This window comes from Oncorhynchus nerka, linkage group LG13 (genome assembly GCF_034236695.1).
Source record: "Oncorhynchus nerka isolate Pitt River linkage group LG13, Oner_Uvic_2.0, whole genome shotgun sequence".
NCBI lineage: Eukaryota > Metazoa > Chordata > Actinopteri > Salmoniformes > Salmonidae > Oncorhynchus > Oncorhynchus nerka.
The window spans coordinates 94,547,269-94,566,742 of record NC_088408.1 but is presented as its reverse complement, the minus strand read 5'-3'; the positions used below and the strand labels follow the sequence as shown (position 1 = coordinate 94,566,742).

The 19,474-nt window shown below is 46.1% G+C and overlaps 1 protein-coding gene across 1 annotated transcript; it reads right to left on the bottom strand.

Moving 5' to 3' along the window:
• Positions 1 to 676: 676 nt before the first annotated feature.
• Positions 677 to 17,954, bottom strand: ankrd34bb (ankyrin repeat domain 34Bb). The gene is made up of 6 exons (XM_029649014.2): positions 17,818 to 17,954; positions 4,806 to 5,108; positions 4,265 to 4,502; positions 3,614 to 4,014; positions 3,118 to 3,280; positions 677 to 3,041 (listed from the first exon to the last, which is right to left on the bottom strand). The coding sequence occupies exons 2-6, from the start codon at positions 5,006 to 5,008 to the stop codon at positions 2,268 to 2,270; spliced, it is 1,779 nt and encodes a 592-aa protein (XP_029504874.1). The 5' UTR covers positions 5,009 to 5,108; positions 17,818 to 17,954; the 3' UTR covers positions 677 to 2,267.
• Positions 17,955 to 19,474: the final 1,520 nt, after the last annotated feature.

The window sequence follows — 19,474 nt, the reverse complement described above, 5'->3', positions numbered from 1 at the left end:
GTACTGGACCATTCTTGATACACATGGGAAACTGTTGAGCATGAAAACCCCAGCAGCGTTGCAGTTCTTAACACACTCAAACCGGTGCCCCTGGCACCTACTACCATACCCCGTTCAAATACACTTCAATCTTTTGTCTTGTCCATTCACCCTCTGAATGGCACACGTATACAATCCATGTCTCAGTTGCCTCAAGGCTTAAAAATCATTCTTTAACCCGTCTCCTCCCCTTCATCTACACTGATTGAAGTGGATTTAACTAGTGACATCAATAAGGGATCATAGCTTTCATCCCGGTCAGTCTGTCATGGACAGAGCCGTTCTTAATGTTTTGTATACTCAGTATATGTCTGCTGCAGAGGAAGCTGGTGGGAGGAGCTATAGACGAACGGGCTCATTGTTATGACTAGAATGGAATTAATGGAACGGTATCAACCACAAACATATGTAAACCATTTATTTAATTCCAGCCATTACAATGAGCCTGTCCACCTTTTAGCTCCTCCCACCGTCCTCCACGACTCTGCTGCAGAGAGACCAGAGAGACCAGAGAGCCCAGAGAGACTAGAGAGCCCAGACAGCCCAGAGAGCCCAGAGAGCCCAGAGAGACCAGAGAGCCCAGAGAGCCCAGAGAGACCAGAGAGCCCAGAGAGCCCAGAGAGACCAGAGAGCCCAGAGAGCCCAGAGAGCCCAGAGAGCCCAGAGAGACCAGAGAGCCCAGAGAGACCAGAGAGCCCAGAGAGACCAGAGAGACCAGAGAGCCCAGAGAGACCAGAGAGACCAGAGAGACCAGAGAGCCCAGAGAGACTAGAGAGACTAGAGAGACTAGAGAGACCAGAGAGACCAGAGAGACCAGAGAGCCAAGAGAGACCAGAGAGCCCAGAGAGACCAAAGAGACCAGAGAGACCAGAGAGCCATGGGTAAATTCTTTATGAGACGTCATGGAAATAAAAGTGATGACAACATGTTGTTTTAAACACTATTTAATAAGACGATGGAGAACAAAGCTATGGGATGAAAAATAGAGTTTTGGCGTTGGCACAGCCGACTGGCGCAAGCTAACGCTACCAGGCAAAGAGAATTGATGTAATATCGTCCCAAAATAATATTGCGATTGTAACTATAGATTTTTTTTAAAAAGCATTTCTGTCTGTTGTGCCATGCAGTTTCTGCATCTCAGGCTTCAAACGGAGAGCGATCGATTAATGAATAAAAGAAGAGCTCAGCCCTGTTTCCTGGCGTGTTCTCAATGGTTCTGATGTGCCAATCATTATTCCCTCATGAGCTTGATGGAATGACAAGTCTGGTTGGCAAAATAAGTGTAATTAAGCACATTGAAAAAGCTGGGATGAGCAATAAGTCTTCTGGTAGTTATTTGTTAATGATGTCATGGTCACACAGCAGCACAATGTCATCGTCACACAGCAGCACCACATCATGTTCACCCAGCAGCATGACGTCATGGTCACACAGCAGCAACAATGTCATGGTTACCCAGCAGCACGACGTCATGGTCACACAGCAGCATGACATCATGTTCACTCAGCAGCACGACGTCATGGTCACACAGCAGCACAATGTCATGGTCACACAGCAGCACAATGTCATGGTCACACAGCAGCAACAATGTCATGGTCACACAGCAGCACAATGTCATGGTCACACAGCAGCACGACGTCATGGTCACACAGCAGCATGACATCATGGTCACACAGCAGCATGACATCAGGTTCACCCAGCAGCACAATGTCATGGTCACACAGCAGCACAATGTCATGGTCACACAGCAGCACGACGTCATGGTCACACAGCAGCAACAATGCCATGGTCACACAGCAGCACGACGTCATGGTCACACAGCAGCAACAATGCCATGGTCACACAGCAGCAACAATGCCATGGTCACACAGCAGCACAACATCATGGTCACACAGCAGCACGACGTCATGGTCACGCAGCAGCAACAATGCCATGGTCACACAGCAGCAACAATGCCATGGTCACACAGCAGCACGACGTCATGGTCACACAGCAGCAACAATGCCATGGTCACACAGCAGCAACAATGCTTGACATAGGAAGCGATCACAGTCAGCCATGCACACAGTAGCCAGACACAAAGAAAATGCAACCTTTTTTTGGTCCCAGAACTGTTTGTGCTGTTTTGCCAAGGAGTAACAGGGACAAGACGACACAAACAGATCTGGGATCAGTCTAGCATCGTTCGTCTTATTGGCCGAAAGAGCTCCTGGAGGTTGAACAGCTGTTTAATCTGCTCTGTCTGCATGGATTATCTCCTGGAGGTTGAACAGCTGTTTAATCTGCTCTGTCTGCATGGAGTGTCTCCTCAGCAGTGTCTGCTTTGACTTCAGATCTCTGGGGGTGGCAGGAGCACAGGGGACAAGAGGCTTTGATCCCAGCCCTGCAACACCCCCGTTCAGATTCAGTGCCTTGGTGCTTCCACTCAGGCTGGGGCAGGTTGAGGTGGGGCTGACCCCGATGTCGGGTATGGGTGCGTGGGGGTTGAGAGGGGGCAGGTACCCCGGACGGGTGTGGGAGATGTGATCCAGGAGCAGGGCCCCCGAGCCTCTCCTCTCCAGGTTTGCAGGACCTCTTCTCTGGGCAGCACTCTCCAGGGACTCCCGGGAGCCCGACAGTGTGGAGGATCTACTACTGACCAGTTTACGCTTCTCAGTTCCCCCTACAACACCCCTGGGGGAGTCTCCATTCTCTGGGTGGCTGCTGTGGCTGCCAAACTGGGGAAGCTGGGAGTCAGAGCTGTAATGGTCTATGCCAATGTTGCGGCGGCGAACCACATTCCTCAGGCTGGACACAGCCAGGTTGGGAAGGCAACAGTCTGGAGAGGTTTTGTTTACGGGGAGGACAGGCTCATGGGTGCCACAGGGGTAGCCTCCATAGCTTCCTCCATCCCCCCGGTGCAGGAGGTTTGGGTGGGAATAAGCTGCAGCACTGTCGTAAGACATCTTCCTACTAAGGCCTCCTCTTCCTCCTACCCCGCCACCTCCGTCACTCTCAACCACCTGAAAGATAAAAAAATATACAAATTAATTATTATACAGGCACATGAGAAGTTATTAATTTGATTATTATCATGACCTGCTCCAGCAGCCCCGTGGCATCCTTGGGGTCGATACTTTGGTGGCGGGCGACGATCGGATGTGCCCCGGGCCCCACCCTTCCGGACCCAGAGAGGACCAGGCTGTTGACCCGGAAGGAGAGCTCTTCCTCTGGGGTGATATCCAGCAGCTCCTCGGTCAGGCTGGAGGAAGAAGAAGAAAACACACATACATATTTGTTTGGAGAGGCTGGACCAATGGGAAGCTACTCGTGTAGTTCCCTGTGAGCAGTTTAGGGGCTAAAGCGCCTTGCTCAAGGGCAGGAGATAGTATCTAGGACACTGATGCCACCAACCCTCCAGTTGCCGATCTACTCCTGACCAGATTTTCTTCCCTGACAGACATAGGATTCAAACCAGTAACCCTCCAGTTGCCGACCCACTCTGGACCAGATTTTCTTTCCTGACAGATATAGGATTCAAACCGGTAACCTCCAGTTGCTGGCACACTTTTCTAACCTAGTCTAGGCTACCTACCTGGAGGCCTTGTTCTGCTGCAGCCAGGGCTCAGAGTGGAGCCGCTGGGGATGGAACAGCTTCACCACCCCAGGACCGGGGCCTCGAAACAAGTTAGGGTCCCTGGTCGGGGAGCCCGGCTGAGAAGAACCAGAACCAGCAGAACCAGACATGTTTGTTCCACCACCCTGGTGGTGGTGCTCCCTGAGGCCCAGGAGGGGGCTCCCTGGCTGGGGTGAGGCAGTGGCTGAGGTGCCCTGTGGAGGGGTGCGGAGCTGGATCTCTGAGGGGGACATGAGGCAGGCAGCAGAGCCAGGGGTGAAATGCAGGCGCTCCTCCAGGTCGGGAGGCGGGGGTACGTTCAGGTACTGCTTGGTCATCTGGCGTCCTGACGGCAGCTTGTCCGTGGTGATGATGATGACCTGTAATAAAGGCCATCAGATGTTTTTTTTAAATCCAAAGCCACTTCTAGTAGAGGGTGCAAATGGGTGGCCCCAGCAAAGGGTTGCAAAACTCTGGTTACTTTCCCAAAATTCCCAGGTTTTCCAGAAGTCCTGGTTGGAAGATTCCAGGAATCAGAAGGAGATCAGCAGGAAACCTCAAACCAGGATTTCTGGGGAAGTTACCAGAATTTTGCAACCCTTCCAAGCGGAATCAAACCCAAATCCTTACCTCCTTGCCCTTGGCCTTACAGGCATCCAGTAGGACTCTCAGGGCCTCATTGTCCCCTGCGTTGACGGCATAGACCAGTGCAGAGAAGCCAGAGTGGTCGTCCAGGCTGGGGTCAGCTCCACTCCCCAGCAGTAGAGAGAGGACCTCTGCCCCCGCCTGTTCCAAACAGGCATGCATCAGGGCCGTCTTACCGGTCTTGTCCTGGATATTTGGGTCAGCTCCGCTCTCCAGCAGATACCTGTTGATGTAATGTTGATCAATACCTTGCGGAAACACCCGAAGAGGAGGTACAGGGTCTTATGGACACTACGGCAGGCCATTGGTGGCCAAGATGATTCATTAAGGGACCTTTTTGGTGCAGGATTTTGCTCCAGCCATAGCACCTGATTTAACTAATTATCCAATCATAGTCTTCAATACAAACTGTGTTAAGTCAGGTGTGTAACTATTTTGGCTGTTTAACTGTATGTAGTAAAATTATGCACTGGCCCATTTGGACACTCCTGCTCTGCTGAGCGGTGTTCCTACTTCGTTAACGTACCGAACCATCTTGTGTTTGGGCACGCTTTGTGCGTCCGTGTGGCGCGTCCTGCACGCCACCATCAGGGGCGTCTCGCCGCGCTCGTTGCTCTCGTTGATGTAAGCACCTCCCTCCAGCAGCAGGCGTGTCAGACGCAGTCGGCTCAGGAACACAGCCTTGAGCAGAGAATTCCCGTCCGTACGCACCAACATCGCGTCTTCCATGACAGCAGGGTTAAAGGTGAAAGGTCACGCTAATGCAGGTACCTGTACTGTTTCTTATAAGGTCATCTGTAATTTATGTATATACGATTTGTTCAAGGCCCTGTGGGAATACAAATGGACAGGTCACTAAATAATCCAGACAACAGTATTTGAGCACAAGATAATCCAGGTCTAAACCTGACGCTGATTTGAAAGAGAGACAGAAGGCCCCAGACGAGCAGAGTTGCCCAACCTTAGTGCACTTTGATGTATTGATACTGCCTAGGACAACACAGGATGTATTGATACTGCCTTGGACAACACAGCATGTATTGACACTGCCTTAGACAACACAGCATGTATTGACACTGCCTTGGACAACACAGCATGTATTGATACTGACTTGGACAACACAGGATGTATTGACACTGCCTAGGACAACACAGGATGTATTGATACTGCCTTGGACCACTCAGGATGTATTGACACTGTCTTGGACAACACAGGATGTATTGATACTGCCTTGGACAACACAGCATGTATTGATACTGCCTTGGACAACACAGGATGTATTGATACTGCCTTGGACAACACAGGATGTATTGACACTGCCTAGGACAACACAGGATGTATTGATACTGCCTTGGACAACACAGGATGTATTGATACTGCCTTGGACAACACAGGATGTATTGATACTGCCTTGGACAACACAGGATGTATTGACACTGCCTAGGACAACACAGGATGTATTGATACTGCCTTGGACAACACAGGATGTATTGACACTGCCTTGGACAACACAGGATGTATTGATACTGCCTTGGACAACACAGGATGTATTGACACTGCCTTGGACAACACAGGATGTATTGACACTGCCTTGGACAACACAGGATGTATTGATACTGCCTTGGACAACACAGGATGTATTGACACTGCCTTGGACAACACAGGATGTATTGACACTGCCTTGGACAACACAGAATGTATTGACACTGCCTTGGACAACACAGGATGTATTGACACTGCCTTGGACAACACAGGATGTATTGATACTGCCTTGGACCACTCATGATGTCCTGCTCACCTACAGTCTCTCCTCTTTATTGTCAAAACCTCTGATGGCTGTGTTTCTAGACACTATTAACCATGAGGTTCTCATCACAAAACTGTTCAAGTTCAATGTTTCCCCCTAAGCCATCAGATGGATGAAGTCATACCTTGAAGGAAAAACCCAGTGTGTCAGAGTGATCAATGAGCCGTCTCCTACTCTCAGCTATGATGTGGGCGTGCCCCAAGGGTCAGTACTGGGTCAGTACATTAATGATCTGCCTTCTGTCTGTACTGGGTCTGAAGTTCAAATGTATGCAGATGATACAGTGATATATGTGCAAAGAGCAAACAACAAGCTGCACAAGAACTCACTACTGTAATGGTCCAGGTTACAAAGTGGCTCAGTGACTGATGTTTGCATCTCAATGTGAAGAAAAAAACTGTCTGCATGTTCTTCACAAAGAGGGCAACTGATGCTACTGACTGAGACAGATGTCTGTGTGTCCAGGGAGAATTTCCAGGTGGTATCTGATGCTACTGACTGAGACAGACGTCTGTGTGTCCAGGGAGAAGCTCCAGGTGGTATTTGATTTGAAGTACCATGGCATTATACTTGATTCCAACAATTTTTTTAAAAGTAGGTGATAAAGATAACTCAAATAACCAAATTCAACCTTGCTAATTTCCGATTCATACAGAATTGTTTGGCTACAGGGGCAGTGAAACAGTACTTCAATGCTATGAAACTCCCCCACCTAACATACTGCTTGACTAGTTGGGCCCAAGCTTGCTGTACAACATTAAAACCCATTCAGTCTGTCTACAAACAGGCTCAGAAAGCATGAGTTCCTCCGGAGTTGGGAAAATCTTGTGCAATACACTGACGCATGTCTCATATTCAAGAGCCTATTGGAAAGGGCCTGGTTTTTTGTCCTTGGTACCTGGACATGAGGAAGACACTTAACAGACAGACGCAACACTGATGTTATACAACACTGACGACCTCCGCTCGGTTTGAGGGACCGGTGTTTGTGCGTGTGTTTGTGTGTGTGCGTGTGTTTGTGTGTGTGTTTGTGCGTGTGTGTGTTTGTGCGTGTTTGTGTGTGTTTGTATTTGTGCGTGTGTTTGTGCGTGTGTGTTTGTGCGTGTGTGTTTGTGCAAGTGTTTGTGCGTGTGTGTGTGTGTGTGTTTGTGCGTGTGTGTGTGTGTGTGTGTTTGTGCGAGTGGAGAAGAACAGGGAGGGGACGGAAAGAGACGTGAGTAAATGAAGTCTCTTCACCTTCACCCCCGTCTTCCCCACTCCTCCTCATCCTACACACACACACACACACACACACACCTCTCCCCCTAGACAGTTTCAGTACATACAAAGGGTCTCTCTTCATGACGTGTTCTGTGAAGAAAAAATACTTTGTCCGCTGTCACCCTTTTGCTAGAGTGACTATATGACATTATGCAACACTGAAGCTCCTAGAGTGACTATATGTTCCTAGAGTGACTATATGCTCCTAGAGTGACTATATGTTCCTAGAGTGACTATATGCTCCTAGAGTGACTATATGACGTTATGCAACACTGAAGCTCCTCGAGTGACGAAATACTCGTAGAGTGACTATATGCTCCTAGTGACTACATGCTCCTAGAGTGACTATATGTTCCTAGAGTGACGATATGACGTTATGCAACACTGAAGCTCCTAGAGTGACTATATGTTCCTAGAGTGACTATATGTTCCTAGAGTGACTATATGCTCCTAGAGTGAGTATATGATGTTATGCAACACTGAAGCTCCTAGAGTAACTACAGTTGAAGTCGGAAGTTTACTTACACTTAGGTTGGAGTCATTATAACTCATTTTTCAACCACTCCACAAATTCCTTGTTAATTAACAAACTATAGTTTTGGCAAGTCGGTTAGGACATCTACTTTGTGCATGACACAAGTCATTTTTCCAATAATTGTTTACAGACAGATTATTTCACTTATAATTCACTGTATCACAATTCCAGTGGGTCAGAAGTTTACATACACTAAGTTGACTGTGCCTTTAAACAGCTTGGAAAATTCCAGACAATTATGTCATGGCTTTGGAAGCTTCTGATAGGCTAATTGACATCATTTGAGTCAATTGGAGTTGTACCTGTGGATGTATTTCAAGGCCTACCTTCAAACCCAGTGCCTCTTTGCTTGACATCATGGGAAAATCAAAAGAAATCAGCCAAGACCTCAGAAAAAAAACTGTAGACCTCCACAAGTCTGGTTCATCCTCGGGAGCAATTTCCAAATGCCTGAAGGTACCACGCTCATCTGTACCACCAATAGTATGCAAGTATAAACACCATGGGACCGCGCAGCCGTCATACTGCTCAGGAAGGAGAAGCGTTCTGTCTCCTAAAGATGAACGTACTTTGGTGCGAAAAGTGCAAATCAATCCCAGAACAACAGCAAAGGACCTTGAGAAGATGCTGGAGGAAACAGTTACAAAAGTATCTATATCCACAGTAAAACGAGTGCTATATTAACATAACCTGAAAGGCCACTCAGCAAGGAAGAAGCCACTGCTCCAAAACCGCCATAAAAAAGCCAGACTACGGTTTGCAACTGCACATGGGGACAAAGATCATACTTTTTGGAGAAATGTCCTCTGGTCTGATGAAACAAAAATAGAACTGTTTGGCCATAATGACCATCGTTATGTTTGGAAGAAAAAGGGGGAGGCTTGCAAGCCGAAGAACACCATCCCATCCGTGAAGCACGGGGGTGGCAGCATCATGTTGTGGGGTGCTTTGCTGCAGGAGGGACTGGTGTACTTCACAAAATAGATGGCTTCATGAGGAAGGAAAATTATGTGGATATATTGAAGCAACATCTCAAGACATCAGTCAGGAAGTTAAAGTTTTGTTGCAATGGGTCTTCCAAATGGACAATGACCCCAAGCATACTCCAAAGTTGTGGCAAAATGGCTAAAGGACAACAAAGTCAAGGCATTGGAGTGGCCATCACAAAGCCCTGACCTCAATCCTATAGAACATTTGTGGACAGAACTGAAAAAGCGTGTGCGAGCAAGGAGGCCTACAAACCTGACTCAGTTACACCAGCTCTGTCAGGAGAAATGGGCCATAATTCACCCAACTTATTGTGGGAAGCTTGTGGAAGGCTACTCGATCCGTTTGACCCAAGTTAAACAATTTAAAGGCAATGCTACCAAATACTAATATGTATGTGTATGTAAACTTCTGACCCACTGGGAATGTGATGAAAGAAATTAAAGCTGAAATAAACCATTCTCTCTACTATTATTCTGACATTTCACATTCTTAAAATAAATTGGTGATCCTAACTGACCTTAGACAGGGAATTTTTTCTAGGATTACATGTCAGGAATAGTGAAAAACTGAGTTTAAATGTATTTGTCAAAGGTGTATGTAAACCTACGACAAACAACTGAAAATTACGGAATGCAACACAAACTCATTGTCTGCTTGGCCTTGTGTTTCTGTTGCTACCATAGCAACTGACTTTTAGAGCGCGAGAGAGAGAATACGTGTGTGTTTGTGTGTGTGTTCATCATCGCAGTGTGTGTGTTTGTGTGTGTGTTCATCATCGCAGTGTGTGTTTGTGTGTGTGTTCATCATCGCAGTTTGTGTGTGTGTTCATCATCGCAGTGTGTGTGTGTGTGTGTGTGTGTTCATCATCGCAGTGTGTGTGTTTGTGTGTGTGTTCATCATCGCAGTGTGTGTGTGTGTGTGTTCATCATCGCAGTGTGTGTGTTTGTGTGTGTGTTCATCATCGCAGTGTGTGTGTTTGTGTGTGTGTTCATCATCGCAGTGTGTGTGTGTGTGTTCATCATCGCAGTGTGTGTGTTTGTGTGTGTGTTCATCATCGCAGTGTGTGTGTTTGTGTTCATCATCGCAGTGTGTGTGTTTGTGTGTGTGTTCATCATCGCAGTGTGTGTGTGTGTGTGTGTGTTCATCATCGCAGTGTGTGTGTGTGTGTGTGTTCATCATCGCAGTGTGTGTGTTTGTGTGTGTGTGCAGTGTGTGTGTGTGTGTTCATCATCGCAGTGTGTGTGTTTGTGTGTGTGTGCAGTGTGTGTGTGTGTTCATCATCGCAGTGTGTGTGTTTGTGTGTGTGTTCATCATCGCAGTGTGTGTGTGTGTGTGTGTTCATCATCGCAGTGTGTGTGTGTGTGTGTGTTCATCATCGCAGTGTGTGTGTGTGTGTGTGTTCATCATCGCAGTGTGTGTGTTTGATCATCTCAACAGGTAAGATGTACGTGGATGGATGGATAAAAAAAATGCTCCATTCAGCTGCTTTTTGTATTGAAGTAGAGGGGTTAGTGTCTGCCAACTACCGTAACCGAGTGACTGGAAACATGGGAACCAACAGGTAACGAAGTCTGTGACACGAAGCCAACATGTCAGCTCTGAGGACCAAGGATACTATTGTTGTAGGACTTAAAGGGCTATCAAATCAAATCAAATTGTATCTGTCACATGCGCCGAATACAACAGGTGTAGACCTAACAGTAAAATGCTTATTTACAAGCCCTTAAACCAACAATGCTTTAAGAAGTTTTAAGAAAAAATAAATAAATAATAATGATGAAAGAGCAGCAGTAAAATAACAATAGCGAGACTATATACAGGGGGGTATCGGTACAGAGTCAATGTGTGGGGGCACTGGTTAGTCGATGTAATTGAGGTAATATGTACATGTAGGTAGAGTTATTCAAGTGACTATGCATAGATAACAACAGAGTAGCAGCAGCGTAAAAGAGGGGTCTGGGTAGCCCTTTGATTTGCTGTTCAGGAGTCTTATGGCTTGGGGGTAAAAGCTGTTAAGAAGCCTCTTGGACCTAGACTTGGCACTCCGGTACCGCTTGCTGTGCGGTAGCAGAGAGAACAGTCTTTGACTAGGGTGGCTGGAGTCTTTGACAATTTTTAGGGCCTTCCTCTGACACTGTCTGGTATCGGGGTCCCGGATTGCAGGAAGCTTGGCCCCAGTGATGTACTGGGCTGTACGCACTACCCTCTGAGATGCCTAGCAGTCGGAGGCCGAGCAGTTGCCATACCAGGCAGTGATGCAACCAGGATGCTCTCTATGGTGAAGTTGTAGAACCTTTTGTGGATCTGAGGACCCATGACAAATCTTTTCAGTCTCCTGAGGTAGGCGTTGTCGTGCCCTCTTCCTGACTGTCTTGGTGTGTTTGGACCATTCTAGTTTGTTGTTAATTTGGACACCAAGGAACTTGAAGCTCTCAACCTGCTCCAATATAGCCCCGTCCATGAGAACGGGGGCGTGCTCGGTCCTCCTTTTCCTGTAGTCCACAATCATCTCCTTTGTCTTGATCACATTGAGGGAGAGGTTGCTGTCCTGGCACCACACGGCCAGATCTCTGACCTCCTCCCTCCTTCCTTCCTTCCTTTCATTTCATGCAATGTCAGGTGATTTGAGAAACCGATTTAGGCCAATAATGATTAAATATCATAAACTGGGTAGTTTGGGTCCTAGATGCTGGCTGATTGGCTGAAACAGCATTCCAGCCGTCTGTACAGTATATCTGACAATATACCCCAGGCATGACACAATGCAATGTGTAAATATTATTGTGCTGAAAAAATCTCTGTTGTATCACAACTGTTTTGCCAAATGCGTTCTACATCTGTTGTACAACTTGTGTGTGTATTTGGCCAGAGTGTGTTGCTGCATGTGTTTGCAGACAGCAGGAAGTATGAGCTCTACAGTCAGGATCCATACCAAATGGCACCCTATTCCCATAGTGCACTACTTTAGACCAGAGCCCTATCTAGGGAATATGGTGCCATAGGCCTGTGGTCTAAAGTAGTGCACTATATAGGTAATATGGTGCCATAGGCCTGTGGTCTAAAGTAGTGCACTATATAGGTAATATGGTGCCATAGGCCTGTGGTCTAAAGTAGTGCACTGAGTTGGCTGTCTAAAGCAGTGCATTCTAGGGAATATGTGCTCATAGGCCAGTTTGAAGGCACAGCATGGTGCCATAGGCCTCTGGTCTAAAGCAGTGCACTATATAGGGAATATGGTGCCATAGGCCTCTGGTCTAAAGTAGTGCACTATATAGGGAATATGGTGCCATAGGCCTCTGGTCTAAAGTAGTGCACTACACTGAGCGTACAAAACATTAGGAACATCTGCTCTTTGCATGACATAGATTGACCAGGTGAATCCAGCTGAAAGCTACGATCCCTTATGGGCGAATGAGGGTGAATGAGCAGAACAAAATATTTAAGTGCCTTTGAACGGGGTATGGTAGTAGGTGCCAGATGCACTGTTTTCAGTGTGTCAAGAACTACAATGCTGCAGGGTTTTTCATGAGCAACAGTTTCCTGTGTGTATCAAGAATGGTCCACAACACGAAGGACATCCAGCCAACTTGACCACAACTGTGGGAAGCATTGGAGTCAACATGGACCAGCATTACTGATGAACGCTTTCGACACCTTGTAGAGTCCATGTTCATCAGTGAGGCTGTCCTGTTGTCAATAGTAGGAAGGTGTTCCCACAGTTGTGGTGCAGACGCACCCTGAGAGGCAGCAGGGCTGGTGACGAGGGCTCTCTCTGTAGGGTGGCATTTAAACCTCTTTAAGCGCTTTGCTTTGAGAGCCGGTGCTGGCCTTCAAACTGCCTGAGTACAGAGAGAATGCATGATGACAGCCAACTCAGTGGCAGCCAGGAGAATACAGGAACCATTTCCAACCGTTTGGGCTGGAGAGAGTGAGTGGGGAACACATCTCGCCGGCAACAAAAGAAAAGAGAAGAAGAATAGTCATTATGTCATTGATGTCAGAAAGACTGTGACGAGCCTGTGAGGTTTTGTTGTTCCGTTTGACAGAAAAACAGAACCTTCGACGACATGGACGACATTTTCATTTTGGAAATTGAGTCGAATGATCTGTCCTAAATCATCCATTAGGGATTAGAATTTATAAGAAAAGTTAACAAATCTTGCAGAGAAAATGTTATAAAATCAGATGTGTCATGTTATATTTTGAAAAATATTCTCTATCAAAATGACATCAAGTTTCTGCAATGTCCTTTAAAGTACATTATAATTAATTTCCTTGAAAATGTAGATAAGCTTTTTTCCCCCAATGTTTGCTGTTGATATCAGGATATATTATATTTAGAATCAGTCAAGGAGATGGAAAGTCTGAGTATATCTATGTTTTGTGTGTGTGTGTGTGTGGTGTGTGTCTGAGCATGTCTGTGCTGTGTGTGTCTGAGCATGTCTGTGCTGTGTGTGTCTGAGCATGTCTGTGCTGTGTGTGTCTGAGCATGTCTGTGCTGTGTGTGTCTGAGCACCACAGGCTGTGTGTGTCTGGCATGTCTGTGCTGTGTGTGTCTATTCCCTATATAGTGCACTGCTTTAGACCATGTCTGTGCCTATGGCACCATGTCTTGCTGTGTGTATATACATTTACATGTTTGCATTTAGCATGTCTGTCTGTGTGTTTGAGCATGTCTGTGCTCTGTATCCAGCATGTCTGTGCTTGTCTGAAATGGTGCTGTGTTTCTGTGTGTCTGGGTGTCTGATAATGTCTGTTGTTTGTCTGAGCATGTCTGTGCTGTTGTATCTGAGCATGTCTGTGCTGTGTGTGTCTATATTATATTTAGAATCAGTCTGAGCATGTCTGAGATGGAAAGTCTGAGCATATCTATGTGCTGTGTGTGTCTGAGCATGTCTGTGCTGTGTGTGTCTGAGCATGTCTGTGCTGTGTGTGTCTGAGCATGTCTGTGCTGTGTGTGTCTGAGCATGTCTGTGCTGTGTGTGTCTGAGCATGTCTGTGCTGTGTGTTATGTGTATCTGAGATTTTTATTTAATTTTTTAATTCACCTTTATTTAACCAGGTAGGCTAGTTGAGAACACCTTTATTTAACCAGGTAGGCTAGTTGAGAACACCTTTATTTAACCAGGTAGGCTAGTTGAGAACACCTTTATTTAACCAGGTAGGCTAGTTGAGAACACCTTTATTTAACCAGGTAGGCTAGTTGAGAACACCTTTATTTAACCAGGTAGGCTAGTTGAGAACACCTTTATTTAACCAGGTAGGCTAGTTGAGAACAAGTTCTCATTTGCAACTGCGACCTGGCCAAGATAAAGCATAGCAGTGTGAACAGACAACACAGAGTTACACATGGAGTAAACAATTAACAAGTCAATAACACAGTAGAAAAAAAAGAGTCTATATACATTGTGTGCAAAAGGCATGAGGAGGTAGGCGAATAATTACAATTTTGCAGATTAACACTGGAGTGATAAATGATCAGATGGTCATGTACAGGTAGAGATATTGGTGTGCAAAAGAGCAGAAAAGTAAATAAATATAAACAGTATGGGGATAAGGTAGGTAAAGTTGGGTGGGCTATTTACCGATAGACTATGTACAGCTGCAGCGATCGGTTAGCTGCTCAGATAGCAGATGTTTGAAGTTGGTGAGGGAGATAAAAGTCTCCAACTTCAGCGATTTTTGCAATTCGTTCCAGTCACAGGCAGCAGAGAACTGGAACGAAAGGCGGCCAAATGAGGTGTTGGCTTTAGGGATGATCAGTGAGATACACCTGCTGGAGCGCGTGCTACGGGTGGGTGTTGCCATCGTGACCAGTGAACTGAGATAAGGCGGAGCTTTACCTAGCATGGACTTGTAGATGACCTGGAGCCAGTGGGTCTGACGACGAATATGTAGCGAGGGCCAGCCGACTAGAGCATACAGGTCACAGTGATGGCTGGTATAAGGTGCTTTAGTAACAAAACGGATGGCACTGTGATAAACTGCATCCAGTTTGCTGAGTAGAGTATTGGAAGCTATTTTGTAGATGGCATCGCCGAAGTCGAGGATCGGTAGGATAGTCAGTTTTACTAGGGTAAGTTTGGCGGCGTGAGTGAAGGAGGCTTTGTTGCGGAATAGAAAGCCGATTCTAGATTTGATTTTAGATTGGAGATGTTTGATATGAGTCTGGAAGGAGAGTTTACAGTCTAGCCAGACACCTAGGTACTTATAGATGTCCACATATTCTAGGTCGGAACCATCCAGGGTGGTGATGCTAGTCGGGCGTGCGGGTGCAGGCAGCGAACGGTTGAAAAGCATGCATTTGGTTTTACTAGCGTTTAAGAGCAGTTGGAGGCCACAGAAGGAGTGTTGTATGGCATTGAAGCTCGTTTGGAGGTTAGATAGCACAGTGTCCAAGGACGGGCCGGAAGTATACAGAATGGTGTCGTCTGCGTAGAGGTGGATCAGGGAATCGCCCACAGGAAGAGCAACATCATTGATATATACAGAGAAAAGTAGGCCCGAGAATTGAACCCTGTGGCACCCCCATAGAGACTGCCAGAGGACCGGACAGCATGCCCTCCGATTTGACACACTGAACTCTGTCTGCAAAGTAGTTGGTGAACCAGGCAAGGCAGTCATCAGAAAAACCGAGGCTACTGAGTCTGCCGATAAGAATATGGGGATTGACAGAGTCGAAAGCCTTGGCAAGGTCGATGAAGACGGCTGCACAGTACTGTCTTTTATCGATGGCGGTTATGATATCGTTTAGTACCTTGAGCGTGGCTGAGGTGTACCCGTGACCGGCTCGGAAACCAGATTGCACAGCGGAGGAGGTACGGTGGGATTCGAGATGGTCAGTGACCTGTTTGTTGACTTGGCTTTCGAAGACCTTAGATAGGTAGGGCAGGATGGATATAGGTCTGTAACAGTTTGGGTCCAGGGTGTCTCCCCCTTTGAAGAGGGGGATGACTGCGGCAGCTTTCCAATCCTTGCGAGGTCAAATCCACCATTTATCATACCCGGCTGGATGATATATTTACAAGTGATATTTCAACGTGCAGTTTTCAGAGTGTAAGGCAGGCTGACCTCATTCTACTCAGCCCCCCACAGACACACACGCGTTTCTGCGTCATTACAGCAGGGCAACGGTGTCACAGTCAGACAAATGTGGCTGGTTCTTACTGTATGTATAGACAATACAAATATTACATTTTTTTTTAAAAGCACTCTGCACGAGTCAACTGAACCCTGGGGGGGGGGGGGGGGGTCTCCTTTCTAGATGGAGTAGGGTTGAGATGATGTTGTAGGTTACGTGTTTTACTGTGTGTCTATGTTACTGTGTGTCTGTGTTACTGTGTGTCTATGTTACTGTGTGTCTATGTTACTACTGTGTGTCTATGTTACTGTGTGTCTGTGTTACTGTGTTTTACTGTGTGTCTGTGTTACTGTGTGTTACTGTGTGTTACTGTGTTACTGTGTGTTACTGTGTGTGTGTCTCAGTTAGATGAACAAATAGGCAACATTGGTTCTCTAATATGCCTCAATACATCTACTATTAAATCATTTGAAGTAAATGTTTTTTCTACCCCACAATTCAATTCCCCCTCCTTCAAAAGACTGATAGCAAGTGGGGATGTGTGTGTGTGTGTGTTTGCTTACCTGTGTGTGTGTGTGTTTGCTTGTGTGTGTGTGTGTGTTTGCTTACCTGTGTGTGTGTGTGTTTGCTTACCTGTGTGTGTGTGTGTGTGTGTGTGTATGTTTTTGCAGGGTATTTTTCATTTTGCACATAGGAATGTGGTTATTGTAAACAATATTTTCCATAATAATAATAATAATATATTTTCCATAACAACCAGGGACTCGAGTAGAAGGCAAACTGACCGTGGTTAGGAGATGAAGTCCCATGTCTACAATTGACTTACTGTATATATCAGTAATGGTGACTACAGTAATACTTAGAGAAGTGCCAATATCTTGCACTCAGATGTCCCAGGAATGGATGTACACACTTCAGGGTAGGGAACTATTAGTGCACAAAAAACCAGACATGTACAGAATTGAAAGGCAATAAACCTCGCATAGTCTAGTCCAAGTGGCACTGTAGTGAAAACTGCAAACCGTTATCTTTCACTCGTTGACACAGATAGTACTATTTCACATGAATATTTTCTGTCAAAATGAACATTTCTCCCACCTCCTCATCCATCTATGTCTGTCTTGTCCAGTTAGAAGTATTTAACTACATGTCTTTGTTTACACTGACATTCCGAAATCTAATTCTCTTCAATGCTTTTCAATTAGGGAAATGTCAAATTCGAATTTTGATTTACTTTATGGTTAGAATTTAAATGGAATTGGCCATAACCCTCTTTGGTATAATTCTGTTTGTTTTGAATTCTCACATGTATTCACAGCCTCATCACATGTATTCACAGCCTCATCACATGTATTCACAGCATCTATTCACACAGCATCACATGTATTCACAGCATCACATGTATTCACAGCATCACATCTATTCACAGCATCACATGTATTCACAGCATCACATGTATTCACACAGCATCACATGTATTCACACAGCATCACATGTATTCACAGCATATACATGTATTCACAGCATCACATGTATTCACACAGCATCACATGTATTCACACAGCATCACATGTATTCACAGCATCACATGTATTCACACAGCATCACATGTATTCACACAGCATCACATGTATTCACAGCATCACATGTATTCACACAGCATCACATGTATTCACACAGCATCACATGTATTCACAGCATCACATGTATTCACAGCATCACATGTATTCACACAGCATCACATGTATTCACAGCATCACATGTATTCACACAGCATCACATGTATTCACAGCATATACATGTATTCACACAGCATCACATGTATTCACAGCATATACATAAGTTGTTTCAATGAAGGGACTCACCATTAGTTGTATGGCCCTGTTTCCATAAAATGACATTTGATTCTCTTGCTATACCCCTCAAATCACCTGGGATTCTCTTCACTGTTGTTATACATCCTGATTGAACAGTTGACAATGCACCAAAAGATGCCGAGGAACAAAACGAGGAACAAAACTACAGAGGAACAAAACTACAGAGGAACAAAGAGACAAGGAGAGTGATAGATAGAAGTGTGATCTATGAGTGAGAGATCCTTTGAGTGAGAGAAAGGAGGAGGAATAGAGTGGAGAGGGAGAGGCGGAGAGCAGGTGTGACTATTCTGATGGCTAGCTGGGGAAGAGAAAGATAACCCTGCCACTTTAAAGAGAGAGACAGAGAGAGAGGGAGGGAGGGAGGGAGGGAGGGAGGGAGGAGAGACAGAGGAGAGAGAGAGAGAGGGAGGGAGGAGTGACAGAGGAGAGAGACAGAGAGAGGGAGGAGAGAGAGAGAGAGAGAGAGAGAGGGAGGGAGGGGAGAGAGACAAAGAGAGGAAGGGATGAGAGAGACAGAGGGAGGAAGGAGAGAGAGACCTAGAGAGACGGAAGAGAGAGAGCAACAGAGGGAGGAGACAGCAACAGAGGGAGGAGAGACAGAAAGAGCAACAGAGGGAGGAGACAGCAACAGAGGGAGGAGACAGCAACAGAGGGAGGAGAGACAGAAAGAGCAACAGAGGGAGGAGACAGAGCAACAGAGGGAGGAGAGACAGACACAGAGAGAGGGAGGAGAGAATGAGTGTGACGGATTGAGAGAATACAGCGAGGAGACTGAAGAGGAGAATGTTGACAGTAGGAGGAGCATTAATAGTGAGGAGACTGAAGAGAATGTTGACAGTAGGAGGAGCATTAATAGTGAGGAGACTGAAGAGGAGAATGTTGACAGTAGGAGGAGCATTAATAGTGAGGAGACTGAAGAGGAGAATGTTGACAGTAGGAGGAGCATTAATAGTGAGGAGACTGAAGAGGAGAATGTTGACAGCAGGAGGAGCATTAATAGTGAGGAGACTGAAGAGGAGAATGTTGACAGTAGGAGGAGCATTAATAGTGAGGAGACTGAAGAGGAGAATGTTGACAGTAGGAGGAGCATTAATAGTGAGGAGACTGAAGAGGAGAATGTTGACAGCAGGAGTGTTAATAGTGAGGAGACTGAAGAGGAGAATGTTGACAGCAGGAGTGTTAATAGTGAGGAGACTGAAGAGGAGAATGTTGACAGTAGGAGTGTTAATAGTGAGGAGACTGAAGAGGAGAATGTTGACAGCAGGAGTGTTAATAGTGAGGAGACTGAAGAGGAGAATGTTGACAGCAGGAGTGTTAATAGTGAGGAGACTGAAGAGGAGGAGCAGGAGTGTTAATAGTGAGGAGACTAAAGAGGAGGAGCAGGAGTGTTAATAGTGAGGAGACTGAAGAGGAGGAGCAGGAGTGTTAATAGTGAGGAGACTGAAGAGAGGAGCAGGAGTGTTAATAGTGAGGAGACTAAAGAGGAGGAGCAGGAGTGTTAATAGTGAGGAGACTGAAGAGGAGGAGCAGGAGTGTTAATAGTGAGGAGACTGAAGAGGAGGAGCAGGAGTGTTAATAGTGAGGAGACTGAAGAGGAGGAGCAGGAGTGTTAATAGTGAGGAGACTGAAGAGGAGGAGCAGGAGT

Coding starts and splice junctions, on each gene's coding strand:
- ankrd34bb (XM_029649014.2), bottom strand. CDS start 5,008: ATGGAAGACGCGATGTTGGTGCGTACGGACGGGAATTCTCTGCTCAAG. Junction 4,015..4,264: donor GTAAGGCCAAGGGCAAGGAG/GTAAGGATTTGG, acceptor CCTTTATTACAG/GTCATCATCATCACCACGGA. Junction 3,281..3,613: donor CAGCAGAACAAGGCCTCCAG/GTAGGTAGCCTA, acceptor TTCTTCCTCCAG/CCTGACCGAGGAGCTGCTGG.